This window comes from Leiobunum rupestre, chromosome 7 (assembly GCF_980474605.1).
Source record: "Leiobunum rupestre chromosome 7, qqLeiRupe1.1.hap1, whole genome shotgun sequence".
NCBI classification, from domain to species: Eukaryota; Metazoa; Arthropoda; class Arachnida; order Opiliones; family Sclerosomatidae; genus Leiobunum; species Leiobunum rupestre.
In genome coordinates this window covers 25038772-25054259 of record NC_143390.1, presented here as the reverse complement: position 1 = coordinate 25054259, position 15488 = coordinate 25038772, and the positions used below count along the sequence as shown (strand labels likewise).

The following is a 15488-nucleotide window of genomic DNA, read 5'->3' as shown; positions in this document are numbered from 1 at the left end:
TTTGCCATTGAAACTACGGTTCTTAGCCTATCCTCCTAAGTAGGCTAAGTAAGTTTCTTATGATTATTGTCTATGCTCAGAGAAAGACAGTTGGTAGTTCTTCTTGACGCGTTTGTATTTAAAAAAAAAACATAACATTATTTAATAAGAGCAGTTAATATTAAAACGTGTGTAATTGTTTTTAAAGTAATTTTATCCAAAAAATTGAAACCAGAAGCCAGGAGGATGGATGATTGCCAAGGCCCTCCTGACCATGAAACATTTTTTAGTTTAGAACCAAATAGTACACAAGATATAGAATCTAATGAAAAAGAAATTAGGTCAACCATACCACGAGCCAGAACATCAGAATCAGAAATGGCATTAGAAGGTTTGGAAACGGTGTCTCTAGATGCTTCAGTAGATGCAGCGTCAATGGCTATTCAACTAAATACACCTCAAGCTGTTGTGACCTACGAAACTAAAAAAGATAGTCCAGAACCTAAAATTCCAAACAGTTCAGAGTCAGTTGACACTACAGATAGATCCACCTCTCAATTGACTGATTTCCCATCTGTATGTCAATATTTTGAAGTTACAAAAGCTACTGATGTTGCTGCTTCAGACCCAAAGACATTCTTTGATAGTTTATCAGCTGGATTGTCACCTATGATGAAAAGCGTTGCGGATATAACCGCTCTAGACGATAAAGAAGGAATTGAAGTTGCAATGCAAGCTGATGAGGAAGAAAGTGCAATATTGAGCTGCCCTGAAACGGTGTCCGAAAATGGCAAAGCCACAAAAAGGAATCAAAGTCTTCAAAGCCTATTCAATGAAGATAAATTTGGCTCTGATGTAGTTGGGAAAGCCTTTTTTGATTCCTTAGCTGGAAAAACTGAAGAAATAACTCCAGTAGTTGAAAAATCTATAGAAAAAAGCATAGATGTGGTAAACACCCTCGAATCTTTTGTTGACCTATAATCGTAAATATAGTAGACACCAATATTTCAGAAACCAGTCACTACAGAAAATATATTAGCTGGAAGCCCAGCGTCGTCTCCTGAATCATTTTTCTCTGAAGCTTTTGAAAAAGAGGCGTACTATGATGTATGGATTCCTTGTCAAAAAACACAGATGGCACTTAGAGCATCAGTGACATCTCCTCAAGGGACTTACTTTCCAGAAAAAAGTGATCTTACAATGCCAGGAGTTATCATAGAGGATAATTTTGTGAGTCATAAACCTATTTACAAGGTTGTCTGATTTAAATTAGTTTGATTTTAAATTATTTAAAAAAAACATCAACTAAATTACAAGTAGAAATGAAATTATTTATCAATTTGTCAAAAAATTAAAAATTAAGTATTTGATTTTAATCAGCAACTCTTTTGATTTATGACCAATTATTAATAGAAGCCGGTTTAAAATATACCTTTGTTAAGGATGATCCAGTCAAGACCTTACTCATAGACTTACACTTGGAGGAAGCTAAAAAGAGGCAATGCCTAACTGCTGATAATGTCTCGCAAGATGATAAGGGGCTTTTGCAACTAATTGTAATAGCATTTGTGTGATTTTCTTTAGAAGACATATATTTCATACTAATGAGCTCGGTTCTTTCTTTTAGAGAGCAAAGTGCTACCACGCTGTTTTAAACCTAACCAATAGAATATTAACATCCTTGGGGCAAGGACCCGGAAAAGGAGGCCATCCTTCAAAACACACTCCTTATTCTTTACAGGTGTTAATAAATGAACCGAAATGGTTTATAAATCATCAACTAATACTCTTAACTATTTTAGCTATGGTTTACTAGACTGACTGTATTTGTGAAGCTTCGCAAATTTTCCTTCGCAGAAGTTGAAAGTGTAGCTTTTGGAGATTTAGACAGACCAGATATTTATTACGAATTTTACCCTGAAGTGTTTCCGGGAAAGAAAGGTTCTATGGCCTCTTTTTCTTTCCGACTCCTTTTAGCAAGTTTGCCACAGTATCAGGGGAATTATCACGGAGCTTTAGATAGACTATACGCCCTTCTGGAAGTCATCAAAAAAGTAATTTCGCTATTCTATTACATTTGCTGTCGAATATAGTTTGAAAACTCCTAAACTCCCCCCTTAGATAATCAATTTTTTGAATAATGGATTAGCAGAGGATGGCAGTATGATGGAACTTTCAGAAAGTCATCGAAAAAGTTAGTTCCATATATTTGAGAAAAACTAGTATTTAATTTTAAAATTTAATTTAGGCTCTTTAAAACTTTGGAAAGAAAGGGAATGTAGGACTTTATATTTTATTTTGAACTGTATGGTTACTCATAAGGTATTTCAACCACAAAAAAATAAATTTATTTGGTGGTTTATTCGTTTCCGTCCAATTTAAGGATTACGTTATGGCAATAAAAGTAGCTCAATCATTGATTGAGAAAGATCAAGCTGCATCTGCTGAACTTCATAACTACTTGGGAAAGATTTATTTGCAATTGGGAGATATTCATTCTGCTAATGATTGTTTTGTCTCAGTTTCTAACGAACGAATGAAGCAACCTCATAATGTGCTGTATAAAGTTGAAGAACTAGTTAATAAGTAAATTTTTCCGCATTATTGATAAAAAATATAATTAAAACATTTTTGCAATTTCAGAGCTTTAATGTGCATAGTTCAAAATTCTTATTCCGATGCGTATAAGTATTATAAGGAAGCTTATACGCTCCAGCCTAAAAATGCAGCTGTATGTATAATTCAGTTTTTTGGTTGCTAATGAAGAATGATGTTTAAGAATTTCTCATTTTAGTTAGCGAACAATATGTCGGTTTGTCTGCTCTATATGGTACAACATTTTTTTTAAACTATAATTTTTTTTATTTTAAATTCATTTGTACCTATCTAGGGGAAGCTGAAAGAATCATTATCAACCTTGGAACGCACCATATTTTCTGACCCCAAAAAGACCCTTCACGAGGGAGTTTTATTCAATACATGTATTTTATATGAACTTGAGTCTACAAACAGTGTGACAAAAAAAGAAATTATGTTGAAGTTAGCCACTGAAAATTGCGGGGATGCCTTCCAAACAAACTGCCTAAAGATAGATGCTACATCAGTAAGAGACAAGAGGTTTGTGTAAAAGATTTTATTTTATGAAATCCAGCCATTTTTCTTCAAATGACTTTTCACTCTCATTCTGAAATGAATTTGTAAATTTGAATATATATATTTTTTTTGTGTTTTGGTTATTTGATACCTTTTTAAGGGAGGGTTGAGGTTCGACTTCTTGAGATTGTTTAAACTCCTCACTCAGTTTCTTAAATTAAAATTTTAATTTATAAATCGTTCAATAATATTTATCTGTAAATTTTTACCTTTTGAACTAAGTCTGATATTTCTTGGTTTATTCCAATTTTTGTCATTAATTTATTTAACTAAAATTGAAAGTATGATTTAGCGCATTTTATAAATTGATTTAATTCTATGTTTTGGACCTCACCTTTTCAATAGCACCTAAATTTCTCATTTTTGAAAATGATTTTGATTGACTTCCTTGATAGAGTAAACTAAAATTTGAAATATAAGTTATTAATAACAATTAATTATATCTTAATAAACCTCTTGTTGTCTTACTTAGCTCTTATTAAACAAGCGCTGATAATATTTGATTGTTTGTCAACTGATAAATTGGTTTTGTCTTTTTTATGACAGGGGCATGTGAGGCAAGGACATTTATGTGTATAAATGTGTAGTTCTGGACATAAAGCTTCTGGTACAGCGTTGGATAAGTTCAGTTCAGTATGGCAAATGAATGGTATTCTCTTATGATAAATATTTGCATAACCAAATGCCAAACGAAGCCACAAGTCTGCATTAAATGGGTGATAACTAACGCAGTGTTGTAAATATTCAATTTCATCTGTAAATTAATTCTAGATAAATATGGAATAAATTATGTAAACAATAAGATGACTTATACCTTTGTAGTTTCCTAAGCTATGGTATACTAAAGCCATTAAGGATTTGCTGACTATCAATTGGTCATTATTACAAGAATTTTTATGCTTAAAGCAAAAGTTATATTTATTATCGGGCTAAAATTACCATGTAGTTATTTTTACCAGAATATCTCCATATTTTATACATTCCTCATATTGTTTTAATTTAATGAGGGATCGTATTAAACCCTCCAGACAGTCTCTTTGATTTAGGGAATTATTGGTAAGGTCAGAATTCATGCATTTCTGGTATAATTCAGAACTTTTCTCATAATTTTTTATTGAATAGAAATAGTCGGCTTGAAACTTCGTGCAATCTCTCTCTTCATTGAAAAGGAACCACTATAACAATTGTATGTATATGAATATTGAAAAAAAAAACATTATTAGAGGTTCTTGGTTAAACCTTTGGTTCGCATATTTTCGCAATATAAGTTTCGGATTCTTCATTTGTTTTCTTTGAGGAATTTTCGCTACTTTCATTAAATAATTCGTCCGATAAATGGGACCCAAACAGAGCTTCCATTATTTTAGCAATTGTCAAATTTCGTAGCAGACGAAAACCATTCTTTCTACTCTGTTTTTTAAATTTTCTTACTACAACATATATTCTATTGGAGTTTGCAGATAATCGTCGTAAGAAAACTACCAGGATTTGGGTTATAAACCACTAAAATGTTTTGGTACTGCTAATACGAAAATGATTTGCAAACAGCGAAGCACAACCTTGGGCTCCAACAAGGTTTAGTTCCCATTTTAAGTGAAAATCTAAGGTATTTTAAATTCTTTATTAGGTTGAGAGGTGTTTGTTATTGTTTACAAGAGTTATTAAATATCTAAATGATAACTAGTCTTTTAAATCATCATGAAATCGAAGCTTTTAAAAAAGCGAGATATAAATTGGCGACCAAGGCCTAGCGCCAAGATTTTTGCACAAGTAGTGAACAACGTATTTACAACACCCACTTTTACGGTTGCATTGATATCGGTTAATAACCATATTCTTTAAATGTCTCTTCGTGGTTTCAAAATGAAAATAAATATGTCATCAACATGGCGCAGACTAATAGTTTTCCTTGTTTGTGTCATAGCGATTTTACAGGTATATCTCTAATGTCTGATCTCTTAAAGGAATTTTGGTTTAAAAATTTAAATTTGTTATGAAATATAGGTTATCCACATGACTCTACTTAGCCGCCTCGAAGCTAGGAAAAGCAGTAACAATCGTAAAGGAGTGGGTCAAAGTTCTTGGCAAGGAGCTGCAAAGAATATTGTTCAAGAAAGTTTCAAGCAAAGTAGAGATTCAATGTACGAGCACATTCACCAGAGCAGTGTACTTGATTCTAGTGGAGAATTTCGCATTATTAATTTCCTAGCTCAAGGAGATAACGTTAATCAACATCACAATAAAAATTCTGATGATGTTGCTATAGTAGCCCATTGCACAGCAAATCACTTGCATCATATTCCAAATTTAGTCTCCCGTTGGCACGGTCCTCTTAGTATCGCCATTTTTGCCCTGACATCTGATATTCCGGTTATTGTTGAAACTATAATCGCCCTCAGGCAATGCTATCCCATCATTCAAGCTAATACCAGCTTTCATCTTGTCTATCCTTTAAACAGCCCTCGCTTAGAACCCTTGCCAGTTGAAGACAATAATCACAATCCTTGTAAATCATTGCTTGGCCAACTTCGATCTGTACGTGTCACGGGTGAAAATTATAGCCACAAAGTGCCATACCCCAACAATTTATTGCGTAATGTGGCTCGAAGAAACTCTCAAACTGAATTTGTATTAGTCTTAGACGTGGATATGTTGCCAAATGATAACCTCCATGAATCATTCATCGACTTTGCCCATGAAAATCGGCTTTTTCTTGAATCTCGCAAAGATGACAAAACCGTTTACGTTATTCCGGCTTTTGAAATGAAAGAGGTAGCCCAAATACCTAAGGATAAAACCTCATTACTACAGTTAATTGAAATTATGGAAGCCAGACCCTTTTATATTGAACTTTGTTGGAAATGTCAGAAACACACTGATTATGAAGCGTGGCAGCGCGAACCCATGACTAACAAGTTGGCTGTCATTTTCGAAGTTTTGTGGAGGGATCCTTGGGAACCATTTTTCTTCAGTAGAAATTCGGCGCCATATCACGATGAAAGGTTTAGACAATATGGTTTTAATCGGATAAGTCAGGTAATAAATTTTAGCTAACTGCAACTTTAGTTATTTTACTAATCATATTTCCTTAATTAGGTTTGCGAACTACACGTGGCGGGGTATAAGTTTTCAGTTCTCAACAACGCGTTTGTAATTCATAAGGGTTTAAAGACAGCTACATCGTTTCACAAAGAAAAGGACACAGACCAAGAAAAGAACCGTATTTTATTCAGACAGTTCAAAACTGAACTAAAAGAAAAGTACCCAGACTCGTCTCGTAGGTGCTACTGATCTCAAAGCTTCCATTTACAATTAAAAAAACAGGTTAGTTCTATTTATAGTTAATTATCTACCTATATATTGTACATATAAACAAAGGAAGATAAGTTGGTGCTAACCTTTAGTACTCGGAATACTGAACCAACTTATAATAGCACTCTGCTTTATATGGGTTTTTGAAAAGTTTTAATTGACCATGTCATACATAGTTCTTTAGCAATGTAGTATTTTGTACCAAAAAATTAAGAGCTGTTTTTAAATTTACCAATTGTAAGAAAATGGCCTCTTCCTCAACTTGGGTTGCATATCAGTTGTACCTTCCCTAAAACCCATGATTTTAGTGATACATATATTTTAATCATTTACCGATATGTATAAATTTATACACATATACATCAATAATAGATCTATAATAGTACATATCTTAAATCACCACTGAAATACTCAAGATTGTTGTAGTTTTTTTTTTCTTAAAAATGAGCTCATTTGCGCAAATTAATTGTGTTGCTTTAAAGGTGTTTCATATAGATCTGATTTTTTTTTTATATTAAGCTAATATTCCAATGTATAAAATAACTGTATAATACAAAAAACTAAGTCAATTTTTAAGAGAAAATAGTTTTGACTGTTTAGATTGCAAAATCTATCTCTATTTAGATTACGTAATGTTAGGTGTTTCAACTTTCATACTAACCATAATGTTGGCAATTATATGTAAACTAGAAAAAGAGGGTTTTTACCCCATTTTACATTGTGAAAAAAGTTGATTATGCCCAAATCATTTTTTTACCCATATTACCAAATTAGTGTCAAAGGATATACTTTATAATGTGGTACTGAGTGCCAATGCTTTTTGATTAAAAATAGCTTTACTGTGACAAGTTCTTAATTAAGGTGCAATAACTATATTTAACATATCTAGTCCCACTTAATTTTTTGTTAGTTTGTTCACTCTGTTTGTATTATGCTTTTTTAAGCAAATAAATTTCAAAATACTAGAATGGTATTCCAATGCAATTTTATAGTAAACCAATTTAGGACTACATTCATTTTTATTCAAAATTAACTGAAAAATAAGTACAAATTTCAAATCTAATGATGAATAGCTCGGTATGATATTATTCACTCTGTAATTCCTCTTGTCTTTTAGATTTTCCTAACATAATTGCTTGTTTAAACAAATTGCAATAAAGTTCAATTGCACACGGGGTATCGTCGTTGCCGGGAACAGGGTACGATATTAAATTAGGGTTGCAATTGGAGTCCAAAATTCCAACAGTGGGTATTAACATTTTATTCGAATCTCTAATAACTGTATGTTGAGTGAATACAGTTGTTAGTGTGTTAATACAAATAACTAAATCAGGTAATCGAGTTACAGTTCCAAATTCAACTGTGGAATTCGTGAATAGTCCACCTTGCCAAAAACGGGTGTTAGCAAATTCCCCGCATTCCATGGCTGTTTTTTCTACGAAATACGAAGTCTAGAAAAGTAGATTTGGAATTAATTTGGTATTTATATCTAACTTAGATATGAAATACCATTTTATTTCTACTGATGAAAAGAATTAATCCATCATTGTAAGCGATATGGGCAGTGAAATTTAGCGCTTCTCGTAAATGGTAAGCTGTGATATCCAAGTCAAAAATAATTTGGCCCAGACGACTACCAAATATGAAAGGTCGCATTCGATCATCTAAAGTTCCTTCTTTATGTCCCAAATGAACTCGTGCGTCGAATAAGTCTCTTATCGTAAATAATTTATGCACTCCAAAGTAATCTGGGTGTTTCAGTGGGTTCAACTGTACATTAGGTGCTTGTAATTTGTTGGCTTCGGTAACTGAAATGTTAGTGTTTAAAAAAAAATACTATAAAATATCGAATAATATATCAGTATAATAATGAAGCGTATAAACTCCTACTTTTAGGCAAAACTTGGGTAGTAAATTTTCTAAAATTTCGCGTTATGTACCGCGCCATTTTGTCAGACAAATAACCATTGAGTTGAGAATAATAGAGCCCCAGACCGGATTTTGTCCATAGGCTTTAAGCTTACCATTAGTGCCAACGGGACTGAAAATCAAGGAACTTTATCAAAGTACGCCTGGCGCCACCTACTTGCGATGAACAGAAATAAGTATGGGAAACTAGCGGGGGAAAACGCGTCTTGGAGTGACTTTTGCTTCTAAGGATTAATGATCGTCATTTTAAAAGTTTTACTATTCACTACTATTTATTAACAAAATAAAGTGTTATTGAGTATTTTTATAACTTTTTAAAGAATTTTTGGCATAAAATCGTCATATAAATGGGTAGGAAATGTGCAATTTCCCGTTGTAAAAACAATGGGAGAAACAAAAACTTTCTTGGCATAAGTAGGAGCTACATAACAAAACAATAGAAAGTAAGTTTTTAATTGAATTGAATGACCATAGAAGTTTTCATGACTATTGCGTTTCATCAAATTCCTTGCTGTTAATCCGTTGTCGTGATGGGTTGATACATCCGTCTAAGGATGTAATAAAGATCATTGAACTCCCAGAGAAATACATCCGAACCTAAGATGTGGCGGTTCATTAAAAAATATTCAACTCAGAATTGAAACGCTTGTAAGACCGTGCCTGATGTTAAGAAAAGTTGCCAAGACCCTAAATGAGAAAATGAAGAGGGAATCAATTAGGAAAAAATTTACCAAACTCATTTTGTTTCAAGGTCAATAGCCAAGTGATACTTACTTTTCTCTTCGTGATTCTTTGATTATTAACCGATTATTATTTCATATTTATTATATTTAATTATATATATTCACAAAAAATAACTTTGGAAGGAATTTTATTTTCAATATAAAAAGTTCCCGCAGTCGTGCATAGGTGGCGCCAGGCGTACTTTGATAAAGTTCCTTAGTTTCAGTCCCATTATTACTAATGGTAAGCGTAAAGCCTATGGAGAAAATCCGGGGATCTATATTATTCACAACAGAACTCAATGCATATAACCAATATTTTTACGGCCATCTTCGATTATACGCTTCAGCTGTCGTAATTTAAAGAAGCGATTAAATTTACGAGGGGGGGGGGAATCACCTTTGCTTAAAACCAATAAAAATTTGGAACCACTGCTTCATTTAGTCACGTGTGACCCATTCTATGTATCTACCAAAATATTTTATCTGATTTGAAAACTTTATTTTTTCCCACGAAAAATTACAATAAACGAAATTAATTTCTTAAAATATTTGTGATCGATTTTTTCTCTTCATTCCTGGCACACTCATCGGTGTTGATGCTGTTCTCGATGTAGCGACGCAGCAACAAAATATGCAAAATGTTTCCAAGAAACCGTAAATAAGCGGGAAAGACAAACCGAGCCAAATACTTAGGTAACCTCCCACGTAAGAAAACAGCTCTATGTACTGAAAATTAAGAACCACTTGTTAATATTATAAGCTTTTTAACTCGAAGTGGTATGAAATTACAGTAAATCGCGGCTTGTGGCTGTAGAGAATTTGCCGTTTGCTCCTCAAGTCTATGCTGATGTATGTGAAAGATTTGCTTCAATGAAAGAACGCGTAATTAATGGTTGGACGTTAGATTTGATCATAAGTAACAAAAGGTTTATTAGATACTGCTTTAGCTAAAATATCATTTAAAAAAATAGGTTGACGGTAATGGCTCCGTTTAGGACGTGACTCTTTGGTTTGAACCATGGTTTCACGATCTATCTAACTACGTTTCTTAATTGCAAGAATACAATTTCAGGGTTTTAAAGGTCCCGCTAGGATCACAGTAAATATCGTCTGCGAATTCCCGGGATCGCTGAATAGATCAAGCAAGAAACATAAATATGGACTAATTAATTAATCAGTTCACGAAATAAAATAGCTAGTTTGTTACATATTGTACACTTATTTTCAACAAAAACCATGACCATTTTCGAATACTAAGGCCTTCGATTCATGTATGGGTAGTGGAACGCGAAATATTAAAAAAAAAATGCCTTTATATTGTTTGCCCAGGAAGGGAGCTTAATTTAATAGAGCGTAAGCGGTATCTGATGTCGGTAGCTCCACCTTTTCGACAACATCTTACCTGCTTTCATTAAGAGACACCTGCGCGTCAGAGAAAAAATAAGGAAAGTGAAAGTGTTAGAAAGTGCTCGTGAGAGTGGCTGCTACTGGGGTTAGGTAAATATAATTTTTTCTTACCGTTAACTCCGCGATTTTATCGTTAACTTTCGATACTTCGTATAAATGAACCCTAGAAAGTAATCATTTGATTCGCGTTTGATTACCTGTATATTTTCGATTACGGCGAAACTTACTCGCAATCTGGGGGACAATTCTCGTCGCATTTAACCCTGTGTTGTTTCGTTAAAGACGCGGGACAGTTTTCTGCAGAACGACAAATTTATTTAATCAGACCAGCAAATGCTTTAAGGTAAATAAATTCGTTAGTTTTACTTTTATAAAGGGAATTGCATTTAGTATTGGCTTCTAGTAACGGTATTTCGTGGGGAATACATTTGCAATAATTCATGTAGTTGTCGTGTTCACATTTCAAGAAACAATTCTAAGATTAAACGCGTATCCATTATTTCGTATAGAACTTCAAGAGAATAGAACAATTAGCCTTTTCAGTTTGAATACAGCCACGTAGCGGCCAACGCGAGAAGCTCATAAACTGTTTTATAATAGCAAATCGTCCGCTTAACTGTCGAAAAATTCCGCAGTTCATGAACTTCTCACGTTGGTCACTACGTGGCTCTATGTAAACTGAAAAGGCTAATTCACGAGTATCTTTATTTTTGAATGCAGTCATTAAAATATTTATTTCAGAGATAACGTATCAAGTGGGCCAATTACGCTATTACTTAATGTTACTTACGCTTGGCCTTTGGCATTTCATAAACACAAGGTTACGTTCAATCTGGGTCGTGATGTAAGGGTGTATCACAAATCATTATAATTAAGTCGCTGGCCGTTTCATGTTTATTACTTCGATATTTTTTTGTACTTTTATCCTCGAAGGGAAAGCTAATGGCCCGCGGGGTATAAACAATCAAGAGTAAGAGGTAAAAATTTCACCGTTTGGCAAGAAGTTTCGGTAGGCTCATTCTTGCGTAATCTCCGATAGTCGCGGCACATGGTTGCGTACGGAGGTTCCAGTAATTTCAAGGTCGTCTACAAATGAAAGGTTATCAGAAGTTGAAGAGATACTTATTAATTCCGTGATAAAGTTCTAAAAAAAAACTAGTTTTTGGGTTGAGGCCCAGCGCGTCGAGATAGGTTAACGATCTCTCGTTTGACACAAAAATTGAAACACCCGCGTACCTTAGTAAAACCCAACGAATATCGCTTGTCGACTTCAGCTTGAAATCCCGATATCCTCGAAGTTGGGATGACGTACGAACTGTGAATGTAAATATCCGCCGCCACCGACTCTAATCTGGACGGGTACTCGCCCTCCTCCAAGTCTAGTAACAGAGCGAAACCTTATAATTGTACAAAGTCATTAGTTGGGTTTAAGTGGCCGGTATAATTAATAGCAACGAACTCAGTAGATTGGAAAAATTTGTGTGTTCGGCATTGTTCCATTGGTCGTTGATGACGAAACAACCAAAACGACCGTTGAAAACCCAAGTAGCTTCTCTGTTTAACAATGAAACGCGGAGTCAAAAATAAAGACTATTTGGTCATCTTGTTGAATGCGCTCGAATATACCTACTTGCAAAGCGGTGTCAGGTCTCGTTCGGTTTCGTCACCTTCTTTAATTCCCGAACAACTGTGAATCAGGTTATTTAACTGATGTCCGTAATCTTTCAGTTGGGTCGTCGTCATATTCTCAATCAATGCGAACAACATTTGATTGTACTTGTTCTAAACAATTCCCATATTTATTAATAACTTTAAGAATAAAATATATATAACACCAACCGAGCTGGTCCAGTTTTGACAAAGCGCTTTCGTCTCCTCGTTGGAACAAACTACGCTTTTCCGTAGCCTGTAATCGAGAATATTTACTTAACGCTATATACCTAGAGCCCAAAAATGAATAAGAACTTTTCGAGTTCTTATTGACCTCCGGGAATTAGGTATTTAACCACCGTACATCTTTCGATTGCAAACGCTGATGCCTGGCAGTCCGGAGAATTCCAACAGTTCGATTTCTACATCGACAGTGGTCGGATATTGCATGAACATCTGGGTGAATTGGAAGACTTGATAAGCGCACACACCCAAGCACACGAGAATTACAACGGCTTTGATTAGTTTTCTGGTCAGTCCCTGGCTTCTGTCGCAAGCGGCCATGCATTTGACGCGACACAGTTTGCTATCCCAATGCGAGACCCCGTGCCAGTTGACCATTCCTCGTTGGTTTTTGATCACGTAACATTTTACGGGGGTCAGTCGTTTGCGACGCGAATGTTGCGATTGATATTTGCAATTGTCCGGGATAATTGGGGGGCGTTTGTTCGGGATCACTGGAGGAAGAACCGGGACGGGGAATTCGTTATACATCCTTGTTTGGAAATTTTCATTTTAGCGACTGTTTACCAGACATACGCGTTGTAATTGGATTCAAAAGTGGCAAAACGTTTTGCCTCTTCAACGTTAATCAACACCAAGTATAGTTAATAACGCGATCTTGGTTGAATTCTTCGCGCTTAGCTCGCTATATGGTAATTAGAAGTAATTATTCATGAGTTGGTATACGCCTAGGCTGATGTAATGGTTTTCTTTAAATAAATTCCGTTCTTTTACGTATGTATACCTTCGACCCACTAAACTTGACCATTATTTGAAGTATGTCCAGCAACGGGGAAAGGCGGGCATTATTTATTGAAAATGCGTCTATTTTGAAAGGGGGCAGCGCCGCACGCAAATTTCATTAAAGAAAAGGGAAAGCACTCAACGTTAATTAGGTATTAGGAACGCCTTTTAATAGTTAGTGGGCTAAATCGGCAATGTTACTTCTTTGTGACGAAGGCCTTTTACTTGCAGTTTCATTAAGCTTTTAAGAAAAAGTTTCGATTATTGGGGATTATTTTTGGAAGTATTAGTCAAATACCATTGTATTTGTCTTATGATTCGAGGGAACGTGGCAAATATGAATTTTTTTTAAATACTTTTAATATAAGCTTCCGTAAATATTTATCGTAAAAGGTGTAAAAACGCAATGGCCGATTCCAGACTGAAACTATTTTATGTAGCTCTCCTGTGCAGTGACGTACGTGGAGCCTTTGGCATCTAGTGACATTTTAAGACCTTCCTAGGCCCTGGGCACAGACCTTTATAGGCCCTATTTTTAAGAAGACGTTTTTTTACTTGAATTTTTTCATATTCATAAACTTTCGTTGGCCTCTTAAAACCTTCGTAGACAGCCCTATTTCCATACCTCTCAATACAGAAATGTATTTAGAAAAAAGTGTCTTTTACACAAGACGACGAAATGCGGTTCAAAGACAATAAATACATCTACGGACATTGGATTCTAGTCTTAGACTATTTATTAGGGCTCTTTCTAACTTGACTTGAAATAGCTATCAGACAACATCAAGGTTCCAGGTGCGTAGGAACATTTTGGATCTCGGGGGGTACAACTTGGATAAAGAATTTGGTGCCCTCCTCTTCAACAGGCTTTTAGCGCCCTTTACATACCAATTTGGCGCTCTTTTCAATGTTTTGTACTGGCGTCTGACACCAAACAACTTCGCGTTGTATTGTCTTGCTAAGATGAATTCAATCCTGTCCACCCAAAGTTAAAGGGGCTCCAAAATGTGTGTAAAGTCAGTAAAGTGCGAAATTTACGGTTAACTCTGCCCGCCTCTGCCAAGGCAGAGTGAGGGGTTGGGGGGAAGGAAAAGCATGCTCAATTTTCTTTTTTTTTGCCACCGAACTTTGGAGCCCCTTTAAATAAGAACCTGAACGCGTCTAAAATTTTAAATAATTAATTTCTTCATCGTATAGAAACTAAATAAAATAAAATTAAATAAAACGAATGGAACATGTTTGTAAATGTTGAAAGCGATATGGGTAATATAAAAGAATATTAATGGAATTATAACGTCAAGGGTTCCAATATTGACCGCTCATTGCATTAGCTTTTGACTTTTTTCCGATAATTAGTGGTTTGTTGAGCCGGCCTCGAACCGAAGAAATCCAGGAGCGAGAGCAAAGTTCGTGGAGGCAGCTCCAACTATATATCTAATAGAAAAACAATGGTTATTTAAGTGCGACTAAACGAAGGATGTATGTAACACCAAAACAATTAAATGATATTTTTATAAACAAAATCTGAAATTTAGGTAAAATTTCCTATAAAGGGAGTATGAACTTTCATACTTAATTTGGATCAACGAATTTCACATTTTTTCCACCAGGTTTAACAGAAGATAGAGGTGGTTGGCGCTAGTTATGTTAGAAACAAATCCTAGCACTTGTTAGCTGACGATTTTTCGATTTAGTTCATCCTCCTTTTTAGGCATTAAATGGAAAATGTAATCCCTCTTGATCCTAGTGTAAAATCAGGGTTATTCAACTTTAGGTTGGATTACGAAAGCTTTCGGCGCCTATAAGTTAGACTTGGTTTCCCCTAAGTCCCGCTTGTGTATCGTTATTGTACGAGAGAGCCATCTAGATTAACTCCATTGATTAAAGATTGATTAATCGATAGACCACTGTTTATTTTTTCACGTGCTTCTATTAATCTGAAATAGAGGGCGCTGGTCATAATTTTTTGTTTTGTTCACGCAGATACGTTTAGTTAAGACAGAGTAGACCGCCTTATCTTTAAAATTTTAAATAACAGACAAATATAAATTCTGGCTTCTCTATTTTTTACAAGTGTACTTTCATTTAATTATAAATTAAAAATGATTCATTTAATTTTATTGAAAACATTATATATCAAATCTAGTCCTTTTTTCCTTCACCCAGGTGGGGGAAGAAAGTCTGACTTACGGTGTGACACGCGTTTTTATTACTGGTATACCGTCGTAATCTAACCTCCTAACAGTTGAATAAACCTGTTAATATCTATTTAAAAGACGCCATATTGGTTAATTTTACGGACAACTT

At 34.8% G+C, this 15488-nt stretch overlaps 5 protein-coding genes across 5 annotated transcripts; 2 read left to right on the top strand and 3 right to left on the bottom strand.

The window, feature by feature from the left end:
- The first annotated feature begins 95 nt into the window (after nt 1-95).
- Nucleotides 96-3934, top strand: LOC149935345 (trafficking protein particle complex subunit 12). The gene is made up of 12 exons (XM_090152928.1): nt 96-927; nt 991-1209; nt 1422-1535; nt 1607-1720; nt 1782-2033; nt 2101-2173; nt 2228-2301; nt 2363-2565; nt 2623-2710; nt 2774-2809; nt 2870-3096; nt 3679-3934. The coding sequence occupies exons 1-12, from the start codon at nt 226-228 to the stop codon at nt 3686-3688; spliced, it is 2112 nt and encodes a 703-aa protein (XP_090009054.1). The 5' UTR covers nt 96-225; the 3' UTR covers nt 3689-3934.
- Nucleotides 3027-4531, bottom strand: LOC149935344 (uncharacterized protein C8orf76-like). The gene is made up of 8 exons (XM_090152929.1): nt 4372-4531; nt 4089-4307; nt 3947-4031; nt 3601-3886; nt 3467-3533; nt 3342-3401; nt 3224-3283; nt 3027-3163 (listed from the first exon to the last, which is right to left on the bottom strand). The coding sequence occupies exons 1-8, from the start codon at nt 4489-4491 to the stop codon at nt 3113-3115; spliced, it is 948 nt and encodes a 315-aa protein (XP_090009055.1). The 5' UTR covers nt 4492-4531; the 3' UTR covers nt 3027-3112.
- Nucleotides 4532-4624: 93 nt separating this feature from the next.
- On the top strand, nt 4625-7319 carry LOC149935343 (beta-1,4-glucuronyltransferase 1-like). The gene is made up of 3 exons (XM_090153887.1): nt 4625-5067; nt 5137-6168; nt 6229-7319. Exons 1-3 carry the CDS (start codon nt 4975-4977, stop codon nt 6421-6423), a joined length of 1320 nt encoding a protein of 439 aa, XP_090010013.1. The 5' UTR covers nt 4625-4974; the 3' UTR covers nt 6424-7319.
- Nucleotides 7320-7412: 93 nt separating this feature from the next.
- On the bottom strand, nt 7413-8394 carry mRpS2 (mitochondrial ribosomal protein S2). Its single transcript, XM_090152865.1, has 3 exons — nt 8335-8394; nt 7954-8252; nt 7413-7895 (listed from the first exon to the last, which is right to left on the bottom strand). Exons 1-3 carry the CDS (start codon nt 8390-8392, stop codon nt 7530-7532), a joined length of 723 nt encoding a protein of 240 aa, XP_090008991.1. The 5' UTR covers nt 8393-8394; the 3' UTR covers nt 7413-7529.
- A 2102-nt stretch (nt 8395-10496) lies between these two features.
- LOC149935341 (uncharacterized) lies at nt 10497-12929 on the bottom strand. Its single transcript, XM_090153571.1, has 10 exons — nt 12520-12929; nt 12345-12411; nt 12136-12287; nt 11965-12059; nt 11742-11884; nt 11496-11591; nt 10872-10980; nt 10733-10802; nt 10617-10668; nt 10497-10520 (listed from the first exon to the last, which is right to left on the bottom strand). The coding sequence occupies exons 1-10, from the start codon at nt 12927-12929 to the stop codon at nt 10497-10499; spliced, it is 1218 nt and encodes a 405-aa protein (XP_090009697.1).
- Nucleotides 12930-15488: the final 2559 nt, after the last annotated feature.

Excerpts from the sequence above, each read along its gene's own strand:
- LOC149935345 (XM_090152928.1), top strand. The coding sequence starts at position 226 with ATGGATGATTGCCAAGGCCCTCCTGACCATGAAACATTTTTTAGTTTA. Across the intron at positions 1,536-1,606 it reads AGGGGCTTTTGCAACTAATT|AGAGCAAAGTGCTACCACGC; the intron begins GTAATAGCATTT and ends TCTTTCTTTTAG. Across the intron at positions 2,034-2,100 it reads TTCTGGAAGTCATCAAAAAA|ATAATCAATTTTTTGAATAA; the intron begins GTAATTTCGCTA and ends CTCCCCCCTTAG.
- LOC149935341 (XM_090153571.1), bottom strand. The coding sequence starts at position 12,929 with ATGTATAACGAATTCCCCGTCCCGGTTCTTCCTCCAGTGATCCCGAAC. Across the intron at positions 12,288-12,344 it reads GTCAAAACTGGACCAGCTCG|AACAAGTACAATCAAATGTT; the intron begins GTTGGTGTTATA and ends GGAATTGTTTAG. Across the intron at positions 12,060-12,135 it reads GACCTGACACCGCTTTGCAA|AGAAGCTACTTGGGTTTTCA; the intron begins GTAGGTATATTC and ends ATTGTTAAACAG.
- LOC149935344 (XM_090152929.1), bottom strand. The coding sequence starts at position 4,491 with ATGGAAGCTCTGTTTGGGTCCCATTTATCGGACGAATTATTTAATGAA. Across the intron at positions 3,887-3,946 it reads TAGCTTAGGAAACTACAAAG|ATGAAATTGAATATTTACAA; the intron begins GTATAAGTCATC and ends ATTAATTTACAG. Across the intron at positions 3,164-3,223 it reads CTCAACCCTCCCTTAAAAAG|AATGAGAGTGAAAAGTCATT; the intron begins GTATCAAATAAC and ends AATTCATTTCAG.
- LOC149935343 (XM_090153887.1), top strand. The coding sequence starts at position 4,975 with ATGTCTCTTCGTGGTTTCAAAATGAAAATAAATATGTCATCAACATGG. Across the intron at positions 5,068-5,136 it reads GTGTCATAGCGATTTTACAG|GTTATCCACATGACTCTACT; the intron begins GTATATCTCTAA and ends TATGAAATATAG. Across the intron at positions 6,169-6,228 it reads GTTTTAATCGGATAAGTCAG|GTTTGCGAACTACACGTGGC; the intron begins GTAATAAATTTT and ends TTCCTTAATTAG.
- mRpS2 (XM_090152865.1), bottom strand. The coding sequence starts at position 8,392 with ATGGCGCGGTACATAACGCGAAATTTTAGAAAATTTACTACCCAAGTT. Across the intron at positions 8,253-8,334 it reads TACCCAAGTTTTGCCTAAAA|TTACCGAAGCCAACAAATTA; the intron begins GTAGGAGTTTAT and ends CTAACATTTCAG. Across the intron at positions 7,896-7,953 it reads TCATCAGTAGAAATAAAATG|ACTTCGTATTTCGTAGAAAA; the intron begins GTATTTCATATC and ends CTACTTTTCTAG.